This window comes from Saccoglossus kowalevskii, chromosome 7 (genome assembly GCF_978046115.1).
Source record: "Saccoglossus kowalevskii chromosome 7, keSacKowa6.1, whole genome shotgun sequence".
NCBI lineage: Eukaryota > Metazoa > Hemichordata > Enteropneusta > Harrimaniidae > Saccoglossus > Saccoglossus kowalevskii.
The window spans coordinates 17,416,239-17,432,142 of record NC_140647.1 but is presented as its reverse complement, the minus strand read 5'-3'; the positions used below and the strand labels follow the sequence as shown (position 1 = coordinate 17,432,142).

General features: G+C 35.0%; 2 protein-coding genes across 3 annotated transcripts; one reads left to right on the top strand and one right to left on the bottom strand.

The window, feature by feature from the left end:
- The first annotated feature begins 701 nt into the window (after positions 1-701).
- LOC100377831 (uncharacterized) lies at positions 702-7,021 on the top strand. The gene is made up of 4 exons (XM_002737195.4): positions 702-841; positions 4,474-4,564; positions 5,759-5,889; positions 6,491-7,021. The coding sequence occupies exons 1-4, from the start codon at positions 817-819 to the stop codon at positions 6,862-6,864; spliced, it is 621 nt and encodes a 206-aa protein (XP_002737241.2). The 5' UTR covers positions 702-816; the 3' UTR covers positions 6,865-7,021.
- Positions 7,022-11,326: 4,305 nt separating this feature from the next.
- Positions 11,327-14,411, bottom strand: LOC100377084 (large ribosomal subunit protein eL32-like). 2 transcript variants are annotated; one of them, XM_006819532.3, is made up of 4 exons: positions 14,324-14,411; positions 13,034-13,155; positions 12,762-12,914; positions 11,327-11,545 (listed from the first exon to the last, which is right to left on the bottom strand). In XM_006819532.3, exons 2-4 carry the CDS (start codon positions 13,130-13,132, stop codon positions 11,387-11,389), a joined length of 411 nt encoding a protein of 136 aa, XP_006819595.1. In that variant the 5' UTR covers positions 13,133-13,155; positions 14,324-14,411; the 3' UTR covers positions 11,327-11,386. The 2 variants fall into 2 exon arrangements, with proteins under 2 accessions (XP_006819595.1, XP_077867466.1); XM_078011340.2 differs by having other exon boundaries at positions 14,316-14,381.
- Positions 14,412-15,904: the final 1,493 nt, after the last annotated feature.

Below are 15,904 nucleotides of genomic sequence, written 5' to 3'. Positions count from 1 at the left end.
AAATGATTAAGTACGCGATTGCGAGAGCACACTGCGAAATTTCCTGGTGAAATTTAAGTTATGCATTGTCCGTAATCAAGTCCATTGAAATGCGTCTCCGATAATCAAAAGACCTATTATTCCGATTTCTATGCAGGTTTGTTTTTTTGTCCCCAAATTATTTCATACTTGGCACCTTTAACAGACTATTATTCTGTGACAAAGCATTTTCTTTAAAAACCCAGACATATTTCGCACCATCATTATCTTTTGAACGATAACTGCGAGTTTGAATGTCCTAGTTCGAACGCACTTGATTTGGCGGCGGTCCCAATGAGTCGTTCTCGATCAAAACTTCAACTCGAGAAAAACGCGAAAAACAGTTTTGGTTAATAAAACACTGTAGATTTGCTGCATTATTATAAATATACACTAAAAATGGCCAAACATATTAACCACTGATATCATAAAACTCATAAAGAGTGTCAGATAATGAATAATTTCAAGCTCGAGCGTGAAAAATGAAGAAAACTGCTGGCATTTGAGTCCGTACTCCAGGAACGTTCGGGTTTTCCATTGTTATGCAAACGAACAACGAGGGATAATCCTCTGACAAACATTACTAGCTAATTGATCCCACGTGACGTTTACAAATGTATTACCACAGTGTGGTAATACTGATCATGCGTGACTGACATTGACAACAACTAAGATACGACCAATCCGCGAGAAAAACTTTCTAGTAGAATACCCGGATGTACTAAACCCGGAAATACCTCTGCATTCACGGACCATAGCGAGTTCTCTGCTTGCTGTGTAACTCACTGGTAGCCGGGAATGGTTAAATATCCTCGAATTGTGGGTATGTACATTCATTCATTCATTCATTCATTCTTCTTCCCTGTGTCATCTGTTTGAGACCTATTTAGGGTCCTCCTGACTAAACATCCCACGGTTCTTTTTTCGCTCCTTGGTTTCGTCGGTTGATGTTTGTTTGTTGTTGTAAATGTTGACCATGGCTGTCGTCGTTCACTGTGTCATTGACGTCGAATACACTGCAATATGGCACTAAACATCTTCATGAAAAGAAATTTCAAGCGTTCATGGTTCTAGTGACTAGTTCAACCACAGTCCATCCTAGCCGTGGTTTCGCGGCGTTTTGGGTCCGGGAATGTATTTATATACACATCGTCTGTATACGTCCGGCTAACGAAGCAAAATACCTTCCCGGACCCAAAACGCCGCGAAACCACGGCTAAGTTCATCCCTGTTGAGTGACCGTGGTTTAACTGGACCCAAACGAAATCGTCGATACATTCCCTACAGCATGGAGGTATGCCTACCAGCAACTTGTTGCAGATAAAAGTAAAAATATACATAATAACGTAGTAAAATCGAACTTTTTATAACTGCATTTTTTCCGACATTTTTTCATCTCAACATGCATGAAATGACACGCTTTGAACTCCATGATAATATAATTTAAAATATTTATTTTATAATATTTTGATCAGCATAGCAGATGTAAATTGGGACATGGTTACTCAACTCATTTTCTGTTTCAGCATAAAAACAGTACTGGTACAACAATCACTATTTTCGAAACAATATTAGGTTTGTGGAACTAAAAAGAATGCCCTAACAGCAATCAAATCCATAGGATGTTATATTGGCATTAATATGCATCTTTCTTTTAGAAAAAGATGTTTGAATGTTTTTTCTATTAATATTCTGTTTCTGTAGATTACAATGTAGTTTTTTTTTTTATTCCTTACTTTTTAATACTGTATACTTTTACTATTATCTGTAACCATTGCCATTCTCTCCAGGGAGTGAGTTGTGTGTTAATAAATAAATAAATATAAATAAATAAATATTTTATTTGATATAACTGATCATAAACCAACGTGACAACAGTCAATAAATAATTAATTTGTCTAAGGCCAGACCTTTTTTATTCCTTGTTTCTCAAGTTTTTATAAGGCAATTTTTTTAAGGAGGGCAGAAAAAAAATAAAATTAATTCTTTTTTCCATTAGATTTGTGTGATTCTCAATGAATTGTAAGTGAGATCATTGATCGGAGAAAAGAAATGAAATAAAATGTTATTCCATGTATAACCTTGTTTCTCATCTGCGCGAGACTTTGGTACGTTGATCATGATACTCCCACGAAAATGCAACTTGGATTTGTTATGCGGCAGGCGGAAAAAAATAAAGATAAAAATAAGTTTTTTTTAGCAATTGTTTGCACTTACAAGTCAGCGGGCGCGAGAAATTACGCTGAAATAAAATTTTATTTTTATTTCATTTTCGGCTCCTGTTCATTCGGCGGGTTCGCAAAACAAGGGATAATAAAAGTCTGGCTTAAGCTAGAGTAGTTAAAGCGAGAGTGTCGACACCTGCATGCGCGGGAATTGTGTCCTAAGCGACGATAACAACACACGCTAAAAATGCAAAGCTCATGGGTAGACACTATGGCCATCTGATGCATGCACAGGTGACGACTCCCCCGCTTTAAATTTATTTCAAACATATCTTGACTGGTACCATAGAACGTAGAAAAAAAAATTGCTAAGCTCTATGCTGATACATTCTGTAGACTGCTTAATTTTGTTCCTAGGAATTTTCCGTATTGTATGACCTCAAAGAAATCTATAAAATTTCACAATTTTCAAAAACAGTTTACAGTATCCCAGTAGATATATTATGATAAAAGTCAGCACTACAACAATTGATATTGTAACATATGGGGAATATTTTAATTGGTGTTATTGTTTTTGGTACCTGGAATAAAATATTGATTTTAAATTAAAGTAGTATTTCCCTGATTGGGAAAATTGATGCGTTCAAATATATAACATTAAAGAACCACTCAGACTGCAATCCACTAACTTCTTTGTGTGGAGTCCGTTCAAAACCCTGGTGGCAGCCATGTTTGTTTTATATTATTAGAGGTCGCTTACGCACGTAATCATTTCCTTATATGGCAGGATGAAAGTACCCCATAAAATATCGGCACTCTGTAACGTATGGCGTTACTGTCATGTATAATAATATGTATTACTGGTAGATTGAATACTCGCACATAACATTTTTCATGGTTGGAAACCAAAAGTACCTGGGTGTAATATATTTACGAATTAACATTATAAACATATAGTAACCAGAGTTACATTATAAAATCGCATGACCTTACTGTATTTGACTTAAATTTTTAGTGCAATGAAGTTCAGTCAAAATTGTATTTTGCATTGAATTGCATTTGTGTGTATCTTAGTGCTAACTATGTACGGTACTCATCGATTTGATTCAAATATAGAAAATCATTATTACATATGCATTTGTTTTATGTTCCAGTCAACATTGCTGTTGACTGGTGGTCATTTAATTTACCATAGTCTTTAGTCCCCGTTTGGACGAATTCTGAAAACGGGGACTTATAATTCAGTTTCCGTCTGTGCGTTCGTTTGTCCGGAGTTGTATTTCAGAATCCTTTGGACCCATTCCGTTCATTCTTTGCATGTTCCTAGTAATTTATGTGGGACATATGCACATGCAGTGGTTTAGTGATTCGATTCAAAATGGCCGACTGGCAGCCATCTTGTTTTTTGAAAATGTTGTATTTTGGACATGCTTTGTCAGTTTTCATTCAAATTTGGTACATAGATTATACATGTTAGGATACATGTCCATGACAATTTCTTTCGCAATTGGATCAAAGATGGCCAACTGGCAGGCATCTTTTCTTCTTTTTTTTCAGTTTTCATTCAAATTTGGCACATACTTTATGCATGTTAGGATACATGTCTATGACAATTTGTTTCAAAATCCGATCAAGGATGGCGGATTGACAGCCATCTGACTTTTTGGCCTTACTACTATATTTCTAAAATTTATGTACCATTTTTATTCGTATTTGGCACATACATCATACATGTCACTTTCATAATCAGATCAACGATGGCCGAATAACGGCTGTTTTTATTTGTGGCCATATTACTATATCTCTGTCACCCATGTATCATTTTCATTGATATTTAGCATGTCATAAATGGATACATGTACATGTCAATTCAATTTGCAATTTGATCAAATTTGGTCGACTGGCAGCCATCTTGTTTGTTTAAAATGTGATAACTTGTAAATAAACAATATGTTGTATACGCCATTTGGGACTCAAGTTTCAAGGACATGCTCGTAACAACCCCTTCACTTCAATATGACGAGCACAAAGAAAACTTTCAAAAATTTAATGCTGACTGTGTCATTTTCAATGACTTGTTGTATTTTAACATGTAACTTTTCTTTTTATTCTTAATTCTGAGTTTATTCTTTCATTGTACGAATTCCTTGAAGATTACCAAATGCAAAATAAATGAATAAATACCATACATACTTGAGTCTCTTACAAAATTAAAGTGATTTACATTAATGTTTTAAACTTGTTTATTTATTTATAGTTCATTTATAAAAAAAAAATATTTTTATTACAGATTTACTGAATTTATGTAAAATGGACAAATGTATTTGCTGTCTGATCTTTCTATTACACAGTGTCAGTAGCACGATAAATGAAGAAACAGAGTAAGTTGTTATTATCTTGTGTGATGCATTTGTTTCACAATCCAAGATAGCAGAATGGTGGCCATTTTAGTGCTAAAAATTCATCAAAATCAAGCATTTCTGCCATTCTGGAACTAGATCTCAGTCATGCATGGACATATTTTATTCAAACTTATGTCAATTGAACACGAGTCTTTGATACACATAATTTTTTTTAGATCCGATTGTAAATGGCCAACTGGTGGCCATTTTGTTTTTGCAAATGCAGATCCAGATCAGATCACGCACATCAAAGCACATAAACCTGTGGGTAATTCAAGAGTACATAGATTTGTTTTGTCATATCTCTCATGCGTCTAATCAGAGTTAAAGTAGCATCTGGATGTGGGTAAAATTTTTATTTCAAATTTTATCTCATTGTCCAAATCGCAAGGTTTCGCTGAAGCCAGTCATTCATAACTGGCCCAGAACTCGTGCGTGATCGTGTTAGGAAAAGCTTTATTTAAATTGAGTCATCTGATTGGACGCGCCAAGGAGCTGGCGCCACCAATCAGGGTTGCTGTGTCATAAATGTGAAGGTCGGTAGCTCATCACAGATTAAAACAATGGTGCCATGTAGGCTTTGCTCTGATTCATCGGGAGTCAAGAACAGAAGGTCTATATTTATTCATTTCCAAAATTTAATATTCCAGCGTTGAAAATTGTTTGTGGGCAAGTGAATGAGGACGATGGAATGTCAATTTGTTTTAGTAAACTGACAAAACTGTCGAAACTGATAACATATCGACTTGCCCGATTCGGTCTTCGCTGCAATAAAGTCGAGATACTGTGTTTACAACAAACACGTCATTTTCCTAAAATACAACACTAAGTGTTTTCTTTTGATGATCAGTAAGCTCGTTCAGAGAAAAAGCAAACAACACATTTATTGATTCCGCCATTTTAGTTTTACCTATAGTCTTTGATTTTACGAAGTAATGTGTAGTTTCTTTCGCGATTTCTGATTGGATGATGCAAATGAGCTACAGTAAATCTTCTAATCATTTGAGAGCGTGCGACATACAGTAAATCGTGGTGAAATCTGCCAAGGGATAATGTTGAGGCTTCGGTTGAATAAATGGTCCTTGGCTGGTGAAGATTATTTTATCTGTGCAGATATGTTTTAAATCCACCCTCACCCCACCATTTATGAATTATTTAATACCTATTTTACAGACATCTAGGTCTTCATCTTGGTGATAAATTAGACTTTGATGAAGAGGGCGCTAGACATCTGTATGAACATCTCAGCGAAATCATCGACTTACCTGATGACTTCCAATATGGAAAGTTTTCTAATGAACAAGGTTAGTGCAGTAGTCATTTTGCATGACCCCCAGAAGGTCACATATCCTAGGCTAGTAAAAAATAACTACTGATAAAAATACCTTATTTTTTTTCCTAAAAAAATTGAGGTATAATATTGAGATACTTCTGTGATAAAACTATACTCCTAAAAAGTACCAGGATATGTGACCTTTAGGGGTCATGCATAAGTACCAGGAGATGTGACCTTTAGAGGTCATGCATTAGTACCAGGATATGTGACCTTTAGGGGTCATGCATAAGTACCAGGATATGTGACCTTTATAGGTCATGCATAAGTACCAGGATGTGTGACCTTTAGGGGTCATGCATAAGTACATGTACCAGGATGTGTGACCTTTAGGGTCATGCATAAGTACCAGGATATGTGACCTTTAGAGCTCATGCATAAGTACCAGGATGTGTGACCTTTATGGGTCATGCATAAGTACCAGGATGTGTGACCGAAAAATTTAAAAATTGGGTAAGTCGGTCAGATTTTTTAACCTCCACTTCTCAATACTTACTTGGCTGTATTTAAAAACTATTAATACATGTATGGGTAGTTGCGAAGTTCATTGGAATTTATGTTCTTCTTTCCAGGTCGCTTCTTCTTCTTTATTAGTCATGATTTTGACAGAAATAACAAATTAGACGGTTTGGAGTGTTTGGCGTTACTCACTGATTTCTACGATCCAAAGGATTCTAAATCATCTGGAAAACTAGTTAGCGAGTTATCAATATCCGAAGTAGTGACATTGGTAGACGAGTTATTGTTTAAGCATGATTTGGACGGCGATGGTTACATAGACTTTGCTGAGATAAATAACCCAAATGTGGAGTCTGTATGGACAAAAATGAGTGAAGTAATAGATGTAGTGGAGAAAAGACTAGAAGAAGGGCACGTACTAACAGATCCACACATACATCATCCATCGGAAGAAGAAGAGACCCTAAACCTTACAACAAAGATTTAAAAATACTTTCTTATACTCTACTTGAGTAGTTGCATAATTGTTGCCATATATTAACAACAAAATTGATTTATAATTGTAGCCTATAAGAAATTAGGTCCATTTGATCCAATATTAACAAAGAAATACTAGAAAAATACATTTTTGCTGTAAAATTGTAGCACATGGCTTATGTACATTAGTTTTTGACTCCCATGTGCGAAGCACAAAATGGGAGTCTTTGCAGTTAGTGTGTCTGTATGTGTGTGTGTATGTGTGTATGTGTGTATGTGTGTATGTGTGTATGTGTGTGTGTGTGTATGTGTGTCCGACTGTTCCACTGCTATCTCAAGAACCATACATCGGTTTTTGATGAAACTTGGTGCATAGATGCTCTGGGCCAATGCGCAGATTTGATTAGGTTTTGGTAAAAATCCGTGCATATTAATTACCTAATTTGCATGATAATTAGCTATTTTTTAGTGGTTCCATGACTGTTCCACTGATATCTAAACAACCACTCATTGGATTTTGATGAAACTTGGTACATAGATGCTCTGAACTCATGCTAGGTTTTGATTAGTTTTTGGTAATAATCCGTGGATACTAATTACCTAATTTGCATAATGATTTGTCAATTTTCGGTTTTTCCACTGATATCTCAAGTACTAATCATCACATTTCAATGAAACTTGGTACATAGATGTCATACGACACTGCACAGACCTGATAGTTTTTATGGTAATATCAGTACATATTAATTACCTAATTTGCATAATTAATTAATTTTCAGCATTTGATATAAGTAGTTAGCATTACATTTCAATGAAACTTGGTACTTACATACTCAAGGACTATGCAGAGATTGATTGTTTTCGATAAATATTTGTGCATATTAATCACCTAATTTGCATAATTAGTTAATTTTCAGCTTTTCCACGGGTATCTCAAGTACTAATCATCGCATTTCAATGAAACTTGGTACATAGATCCTTTAGGACTATGCAGAGACCTGATTAGTTTTAGGGTAAATAATTGTGCATATTAATTACCTAATTTGCATAATTAATTTTCAGCTTTTCTACTGATATCTAAAGTACTAATCATCACATTTCAATGAATCTAGAATTATGCAGACCCAATTAGTTTCCGGTAAATATTTGTGCATATTAATCACCTAATTTGCATAATTAACCAACTTTCACACTGATATCTCCGGTACTATACATCACATATCAATGAATGTACATGGATGCTGTAGGACAATAGACAGACCTGAATAATTGTGGGTTAAAATCTGTACATATTAATTACCTAATTTGCATAATTAACCAATTTTAAGCTTTCACACTGATATCTAAAGTACCGTAAAAACTCCAAAATTTCGACCGGTTTTAAATAATTGGTGTTAGATATGTGACGTGTTTTTAGAGTCAAAATTAAGGTGCATTTTCGGACGGTCGAATTTTTCAGAATAGAAATAAGCAAATGAAAAAATGGGGATGATAGACAGTGTGCTTCATTAGTTTTTAAAAAATGCAATGTCCGTCAATTGACGTAAACTTCCTCATGTTTCACGGTAAAAGCAAAGGTCGTGGCCGAGTTGTAACTCAAAATCTAAACAAAGTCATCAATCAGTGAGTATTATGACAAGCAAAACAAAACATCAAGACGCGGAGAAGAGGTCAGCACAAAACTACCTAGAAAAACTTGCGAATGTTCGAAGTACAGGTACCCATTGGACAAAAGATGCATGGAAGTTTAGCAAACTATCTCCCCGACCCAGTGCAATGTATCCGGTTAGAATCAAAGCTCACGTGTCCGTTATTTGAGGGACCAAATTCTGCCGTAAATTCGCCCTTGGATTAAAAAATAAAATGGGATTTAAGAAAATAAAATGGGACTTTTAAGGTGTATTTTGGCGTCATTTTTCGGACATTTCAATCAATCCTGCCGGCTAAAATAGAGTCTAAGTTTTACCGTAGTCATTGACGTTTGTCTATTCAAGAGTACACGTGTATGATTTTTATCGTGACTAGCGTGAGCGGGTAAGCTTCCTTTCGAGAATGAGCTGTTATCACTGTGAACAATGTTAAATTATTCTTCAGATGACCAGTTTATTTTTTAAAAACAACTAATTTTTTTATTTAAAAAAAATCATGCCGTTTTCGCATCAAAATCCAAGCCAAAATATCGTACTACAACATCAATCTATTTAAATAAGCTATGGTAATTTGAACACGTTGGCATCATCCAGCTTTTTGATTGGTTAATTAGCGATTTGATCTATTTGACCTAAGAGAACATGGCGGATATCCTACAGCATCAAACGTTTATACGAGACCGGAATCATTCGCTTACGATGAAACTAAGTTGACTTTTATTTGTATTTCATAACCATTCAACAAATTTATTTTGTGTACATTATTATAATCACTACTGAGTACAGTAATAATCAACAATTCAGAAACGCAGCATGCCGAGATTTGTGTGTTCGTTTTTATTTGAAACTTCGTTTATTTAGAATATATTTTCGTTACCAATAAAATAAAAATATCTCAGTCAATCAGAAACCCGAATTCATGCCTTCGAGGAAGGTCCCGTTTGAACGCTCACATCGTTGTTTTTTCGTTTGGGGGAAAACTAAAACTGGTCGCAATTTTCGAATAAGAATGAGTCGGCAATTTTTAGTGGAGTCGAAAATTTGGAGGTAAATAAAACACCGAAACCCGGCAAATAAATAGGCGGCCGAATTTTTAGAGGGGTCGAAATTTTGGAGTTTTCACGGTAATAATTATTCCATTTCAATGAAACTTAGTACAAAGATGCTCTAGGACAATGTACAAACCTAATTAGTTTGGGGTAAAAATCTGTTCATATTAATTCCCTAATAAGCATAATAATTCATAATTTTTTGTTTTTTTGGTTCTAATCACATTTCAATTAAACTTGGAGACATAGATTTTCTGTTACATTGCGCAGACCTCATTAGTTTTACACTCAAATCTGGTCATATTAATTTTCTGATTTGCATAATTAGTTTTCAGCTAAGTAATTTCAAATTATATTTAATGTGTCTCCAATACTCTCAGCACATGGGAGTTCTTTCTAAGCTTTCTTTGATTTCTACTGTAGAGAAAATTAGTCATATTTTGATGATCTAGCATACAAACGATGCAATTTTTGGTTTTCAATGTGCTTTTGTAGGTGCACTTCTAATAGATCAAATACTAATGTTTTTATTTTTTTCAATACTTTATTCCATGAGAGTGTGACTGTTAATGCATGCACAGACTACTCTTAAGAAGCAAAAGTACAGATTGACGCATTTATTATGGAGTACAGAGAAATAAACATAGCAAAACTATGGATGCTTTGTCTCATTTAAAATCTTTTTTTTTTTTGCATTTGTCTGTTTTCTGGTCGCTGGAATTGAAGGCTATGTCACAATCCCGACCACTGTGGAGCTCAAGGTTGATAATCAATCGCTGATTGAGGTCGCAAAGAGTTTTTAAGGACTACCTACTCTTATACCCAACCTTAACCTGAATCCTAACCCCCAAAAGTAATTGTATATGCCCCTACAGATAAGCATTCAGGGGCATCTATAATTCAAATAAAGACAAGGTTCTAGGGAACTTTTACAAAGGCTGCCAATATTCAAATAACACTACAACTATATACATCTGTGGATATGCTTCAGGCATTCTGAGAATACATTTTTTTTTTAAATAGCTGAATAGTCTTGCTCATTTGCATTTTGCAAAAATTTACAGAATTTTTAGCACTTCACTGGACTGAGCTAAATTTGACATTCAGATCACATATTGCAAAACATTCTTTAAAACAAATTCAAAGACGCTTTAGGAATTTAGTTGGGTCTATGGCCATGCATGAAAATCACACAAATTCACTGTTCAGGACCTGGATCTCATTCATGTGAACAAATTTTGCTTAAACTTGGTACAATGTGACCTTGACGCACGTTATTTAATAATTTGTAAATTGGGTTCAAAATGGACGACTGGCAGCATCTCAAAATGTTATCTTTGGTTGGACTTTATATCACAGAAGAGTCCTTGTAGCCTTGCTTAATCCTACAACTTAGAATAACCATAGTCTGACAAGGTGATCTGCATTTAGCACAGCATTTTAGACTTTCTAAATTATAAAATGACAAACCACTCTCCCACAGTACATTTCACATAGTAAATTTCACATATTTAAGTATTGAACTGCTCAAGGTAAGTGATTTGGGCCTTTAAATAACTAACCTTTATTTCTTGAGTATCGACATTGTACGCAATTCAAGAATGTTAAAACAAACCAAAGTAACCTGTGTGCATGTCAATGGAACGGCATTGTCAAATCTAGATTGGACAAAAATCAAAGTTGCAACTGATTGTCTGAATAATTCTCAGAACTGCTGTAATCTGTATCATGTTGTCTTTAACTGAGAGGAGAAAATAAATTACAACACAATAAATGCCGGTGTAATTGCTAGATTTTAATACAGTCAACAAACACAGCAATACATGGAACAAATTTACTCATTTTCTTCACTACGAAGTCTGGCATTAGCGTTTGTAACTTTGATGGCTAATTGCTGTGCACGTTCCACGATCGTTTTCCTTTTCCTGCTGGACACATTATGAGCGATCTCGGCAGCGTACTTCCTGTTTGACATCATCAACACTTCCAGCTCCTACAGAGAAACAAAATTATATTTTTACCTGGTGTTCGACAAGACCCTTGTTACATAAATATTACCTTGTGTATCTATCAAAAATTAAACAAATTCAGTAAAGCAAGTCTGAGAAATTATGTCAAGATAGCTTATATGAATGTGCCTTTATCAAAAGCTGTCCAAGGAATTGTGTGTTGTCCGAATGTTTACATAACTATGAAAGCTAACAAAGGTGCGCGTTCCATACAACATCAACGATTTATTTGTGCATGTGTGTATTTTGCATTGTGGCTAAATCCTCCTTATTTGTCTCCACTGAGTGGTCAGACATGCAGTTTATAACCATATATCATTTACTGTAATGTACTTTATTTTCGCTTGGAATTAATTTTCACTATTTTCGCTGAGGGGATGATTCCGTGAAAATAAAATCCAGCGAATATACTTTTTTTCCTATATTTCACATTAAACTCATCAAAAATCAGTGAAAATATATTCCATACGAAACGCCCAAAAAGCCCTTTCAGTGAAAATTAATTCCAGCGAAAATAAAGTATTCCGCAGTACATCATTAGCACCATGCTTATGTACATGACGAAACCTAGAGATTAAATAAACTGCTCTGGATTAATACTTTGATTTTGCATAAACCCATGACTGATGACCATTTTGGACACCCATAATGACTGTTTGAAACATGCTTTGTTGTCATTTTTACGGCAAAATTACGCTAAAATTATTGTCTAAAAAGTGGAAAACCACGAATCAATGTACCACACTTGAGAATCATTTGCATACTGAAATCTGGCGACCATCTTTTTATTTATACACCCAGTGCCGCAGTTTAAAAGTTAGGTCAAGATGAATTTTTTTTTTTTCAAGTCAAACAAAATTCAATTGTCAGTATCTCAAATACAAATATGTAAGACTTTGAAAGATTCAAACTGTTTTGTGCATTGCATCAAAGAAGAGTCAACATTTGCATTGTCTGAAAGCAAGAAACCACAAACTGAGAATGTAATCCATGCCATATTTCATCATAAATCATAGACCTTAGACTAAGGTCTATGCTTAAATATAATACAAACGAATGACAAACACAGCTACACATGTATTGTCACAACTAGGTGTTTTTTTTTAATCTGAGAAACCATACATGTCCCTGGAAGTTCAAAGTTATGTGATCAAAGACAACCTATTCAAGATAGTGAGAAATTAATTCAATTCAACTTACTCTGACGTTGTGAACAAGAAACTTATGAAAGCCATCGGGCATCAGATGTTTTGTTTTTTTGTTAGTACCATAACCGACATTAGGCATTTTATACTGTCCCTTGAATCGTCTCCTCACACGGTTATCAATACCCTTTGGTTTTCTCCAGCTCGTCTAGCAAAAAATAATTTAATAAATATTACGCTCAATATCTGGGCAATTCAAATGTCAAACCATGATAGATATTTTACGAAATTCTTTAATTAACACATTAGTGTGCAAGTAATTATTACCTTGATTTTATGATAACGATCTGACTGATGCCGTATAAACTTTTTTGTTCGCTTCTTGACATTTTTATATTTGATCAACGGTCTTACTGCGGGTGCCATCGTGCCTCCCTTTTCTGAAAAACCTGAAGAAAGAAAGACATTTGGTTCATAAAATATAAAAAAAAACAAAAAAACAATTACCTCCACAACCTAGAGTTGCCAATTTCATTATTTTATGTAAACTTATTAGATGAGAAAACTACAAATCTAGGAGTAACAACATTTGCCAGTTATACTGATTGACATTAAATCCAGTTACGCATTGTTCTTCTAATTCTGCTTCAGGAACGTACTAGCACAACCAACCTGGACAGTACACAATTTACAATATATTTCAAGTAAGCACAGACATGGTGGCAAGACACAAGTTAAATAATCATCCTATATATTCAAAAAGGAGGGCCCTAATGGTAATACACGAAACGTCTCAACAGTCTGGTGTGTGCGTCTCAGACTAATATTAATGAAAATGCTTCACATCGAATATTGAATATATCTTCAATCACTGAACACAGAATCCTGCACCTGATATGGTGACTTCATGACACCATACGAAGCTAAATACTCAACATAACCACACTAAAGAACTTTCCTATGACGTTCAGCTATTAGCAAGACGAATATCTTGTAAATACTGTAGTTGTTTCATTCACTACAGTATACATGTCAAAGGCTTCAAACCAAATTTTGCCAACAAGACTACTTTAAAAAGCTGCAAACCACCCAATTAAAAACCAATTACCAAGTTTCTATATCAAAACTCGCCCACCCTCATAAGTTGGTTTATGAATTCATGTAGCAATTTATTCGCCCTAAACGAATTACTGTTGTAACGACGAAACTTAAATGTGCATGTTTAATATTTGCTTTATAATGATAGATCTTTCATTTTCTCGATCGCTAGCGTTTTGCGATAAGAAGTTCAACCAGCAAAAGAGGCACGACTACCTTTAACGAAGAGCTTTAAGAGTGTTCGTCAGTGAACGTGAACGACAACTTTAAAGTTTAGAAACCTCCACAGTCCCTCTCGACTGTGGTACATACATGTGTATTCATGAACATGAAAACAATATATAGCACAGTAATTAGAAGTTCATTTTAACACTTATGAATACTATGTTTTTCAAAAATTCTCACTCGACAACGAGTATAATGATTCCTTGTTATCGCAAATATTGGAAAATAAAACAGAAGAAGCTGGATCACAAAGATGTAAGACGATTAAACGAGACAAGCAACATACCCACGTACCAACTCAGAAATAAAGATGGCGGAAAAGGTCGATGGTTCAAAACAACCGTGGGATGGCGCTATTTGACTCGTCTGATCCGAATGACGATCCGAGTACATTGTACACTTACCTTTTGCCCAGAGACCCTATGGAACTCAAACCACTATTAAATTAGATTTATATAGACGACAATTAAAGCAGATCAAAATATTGTTTTAATTTGCTGAAACCACATGTGTGTAATAGAATTCTGGGCAGAAAAAACTGCTACGAAATGGATGTAAATAAACAAAACTTCACACATGGGACTAACAGCTGACGTAATGTAAGTACGCCCTCACGCATTGCGTTTCAGCTCAAAGGCGTTGAAAAAAGCCCATTGGCTAACAACACCATAACATAGTTTTGTAGTATCTAATCGAGGGCGGGGGGCTTCACTGCTTAGTTATAGGTTCACGCCCATTTACAAGTTATACTTTTTTGGTCCGATCACACCCACTTTTGACCCAACCACGCCCACACGCCCATTAATTTTTTGGGGGGCTAAACAAATTATAACTCGAAATTTACGAAGATATAGAATTATTCTACACTACTTCGTGAAACAACTGAACACTTCAGCGAAAAGATATTTTACGTACATTACAGTATTTTGTCCTTGTAACTGTTTTTATTTTCTAATAGAGCTAAACTACAAGTATGTCAATGGACTTCGTTTATTTAACAGTCACGTGACAGAATAGATAGAATGTTACAAGGGCTACAGAAACATGTACCGGTATATATTGTTATTCTTTAATCAGCACTACTTTCTAACAAGATTTTTTTTAGTTTTTTTTTTTGTTTTTTTTCCCAATGAAAGTCTACTGCATCTTTAAGAGATTATTACAAAGAATGACTAAATTGTTGGATTCTAGAGGATATTAAATTACTCAGAAATCGTATGGTATGCTGTTAGCCAATGTCCAATTTATTTCTTCTGTATTTAAATGATGCAATTGGGCACATAAGCACCAAATATATGGTAGGAATATATAGTAGCTTTGAGGACTTTTCCGCTCATCGCCGGACTATGGTAAACATGCTTGTAGTACATTGTAAACCAACAGCCCAATACTTCTTCAGATTCAGCTTGGGGCCATTTTTTTATCACTGGAGATTGAAGAAAATGTGGAGCTTTTACGGATGCCTCTCCGAATATATGGAATTAAACCTCAGACGTCTTTTTTATTGGTCTGAGATAAACCCACTATATTTCCGCATTTCGCAACCGCGTAAGTGTTTATTGAATCATGGCTGCAATTGTCAACAAATTAAACCTTGTTTTGCAAGTCTGTTTTCTTGACGTCTTTCTCTTTTCTGAAATATTCTTAGACAATTTTAACACAATACGGTTCATACAATGAAACTACTAAGCACGTCCATCGGCGTGACAGCATGGGCAAATGGTTAGCATCGTCATTTACTACGCCCTCTTGTGTCGGCTGCAAGCACTACTAGTAACTGGTTCATGAGATGAGGGCATTGGGTCTGTAGCGTTACTTACCACAGCCTAAGTTTGTGGCGATAGGAATCGCTAAATCATGAAAAATTGCATAAAC

What these genes read in the sequence shown, in the direction of transcription:
- LOC100377831 (XM_002737195.4), top strand. Translation starts at nt 817, where the DNA reads ATGGTTAAATATCCTCGAATTGTGG. An exon ending in ACGATAAATGAAGAAACAGA is followed by an intron (nt 4,565 to 5,758) that starts GTAAGTTGTTAT and finishes CCTATTTTACAG; the next exon opens with ACATCTAGGTCTTCATCTTG. An exon ending in AAAGTTTTCTAATGAACAAG is followed by an intron (nt 5,890 to 6,490) that starts GTTAGTGCAGTA and finishes TCTTCTTTCCAG; the next exon opens with GTCGCTTCTTCTTCTTTATT.
- LOC100377084 (XM_006819532.3), bottom strand. Translation starts at nt 13,132, where the DNA reads ATGGCACCCGCAGTAAGACCGTTGATCAAATATAAAAATGTCAAGAAG. An exon ending in ATCGTTATCATAAAATCAAG is followed by an intron (nt 12,915 to 13,033) that starts GTAATAATTACT and finishes ATTTTTTGCTAG; the next exon opens with ACGAGCTGGAGAAAACCAAA. An exon ending in TTCTTGTTCACAACGTCAGA is followed by an intron (nt 11,546 to 12,761) that starts GTAAGTTGAATT and finishes GTTTCTCTGTAG; the next exon opens with GAGCTGGAAGTGTTGATGAT.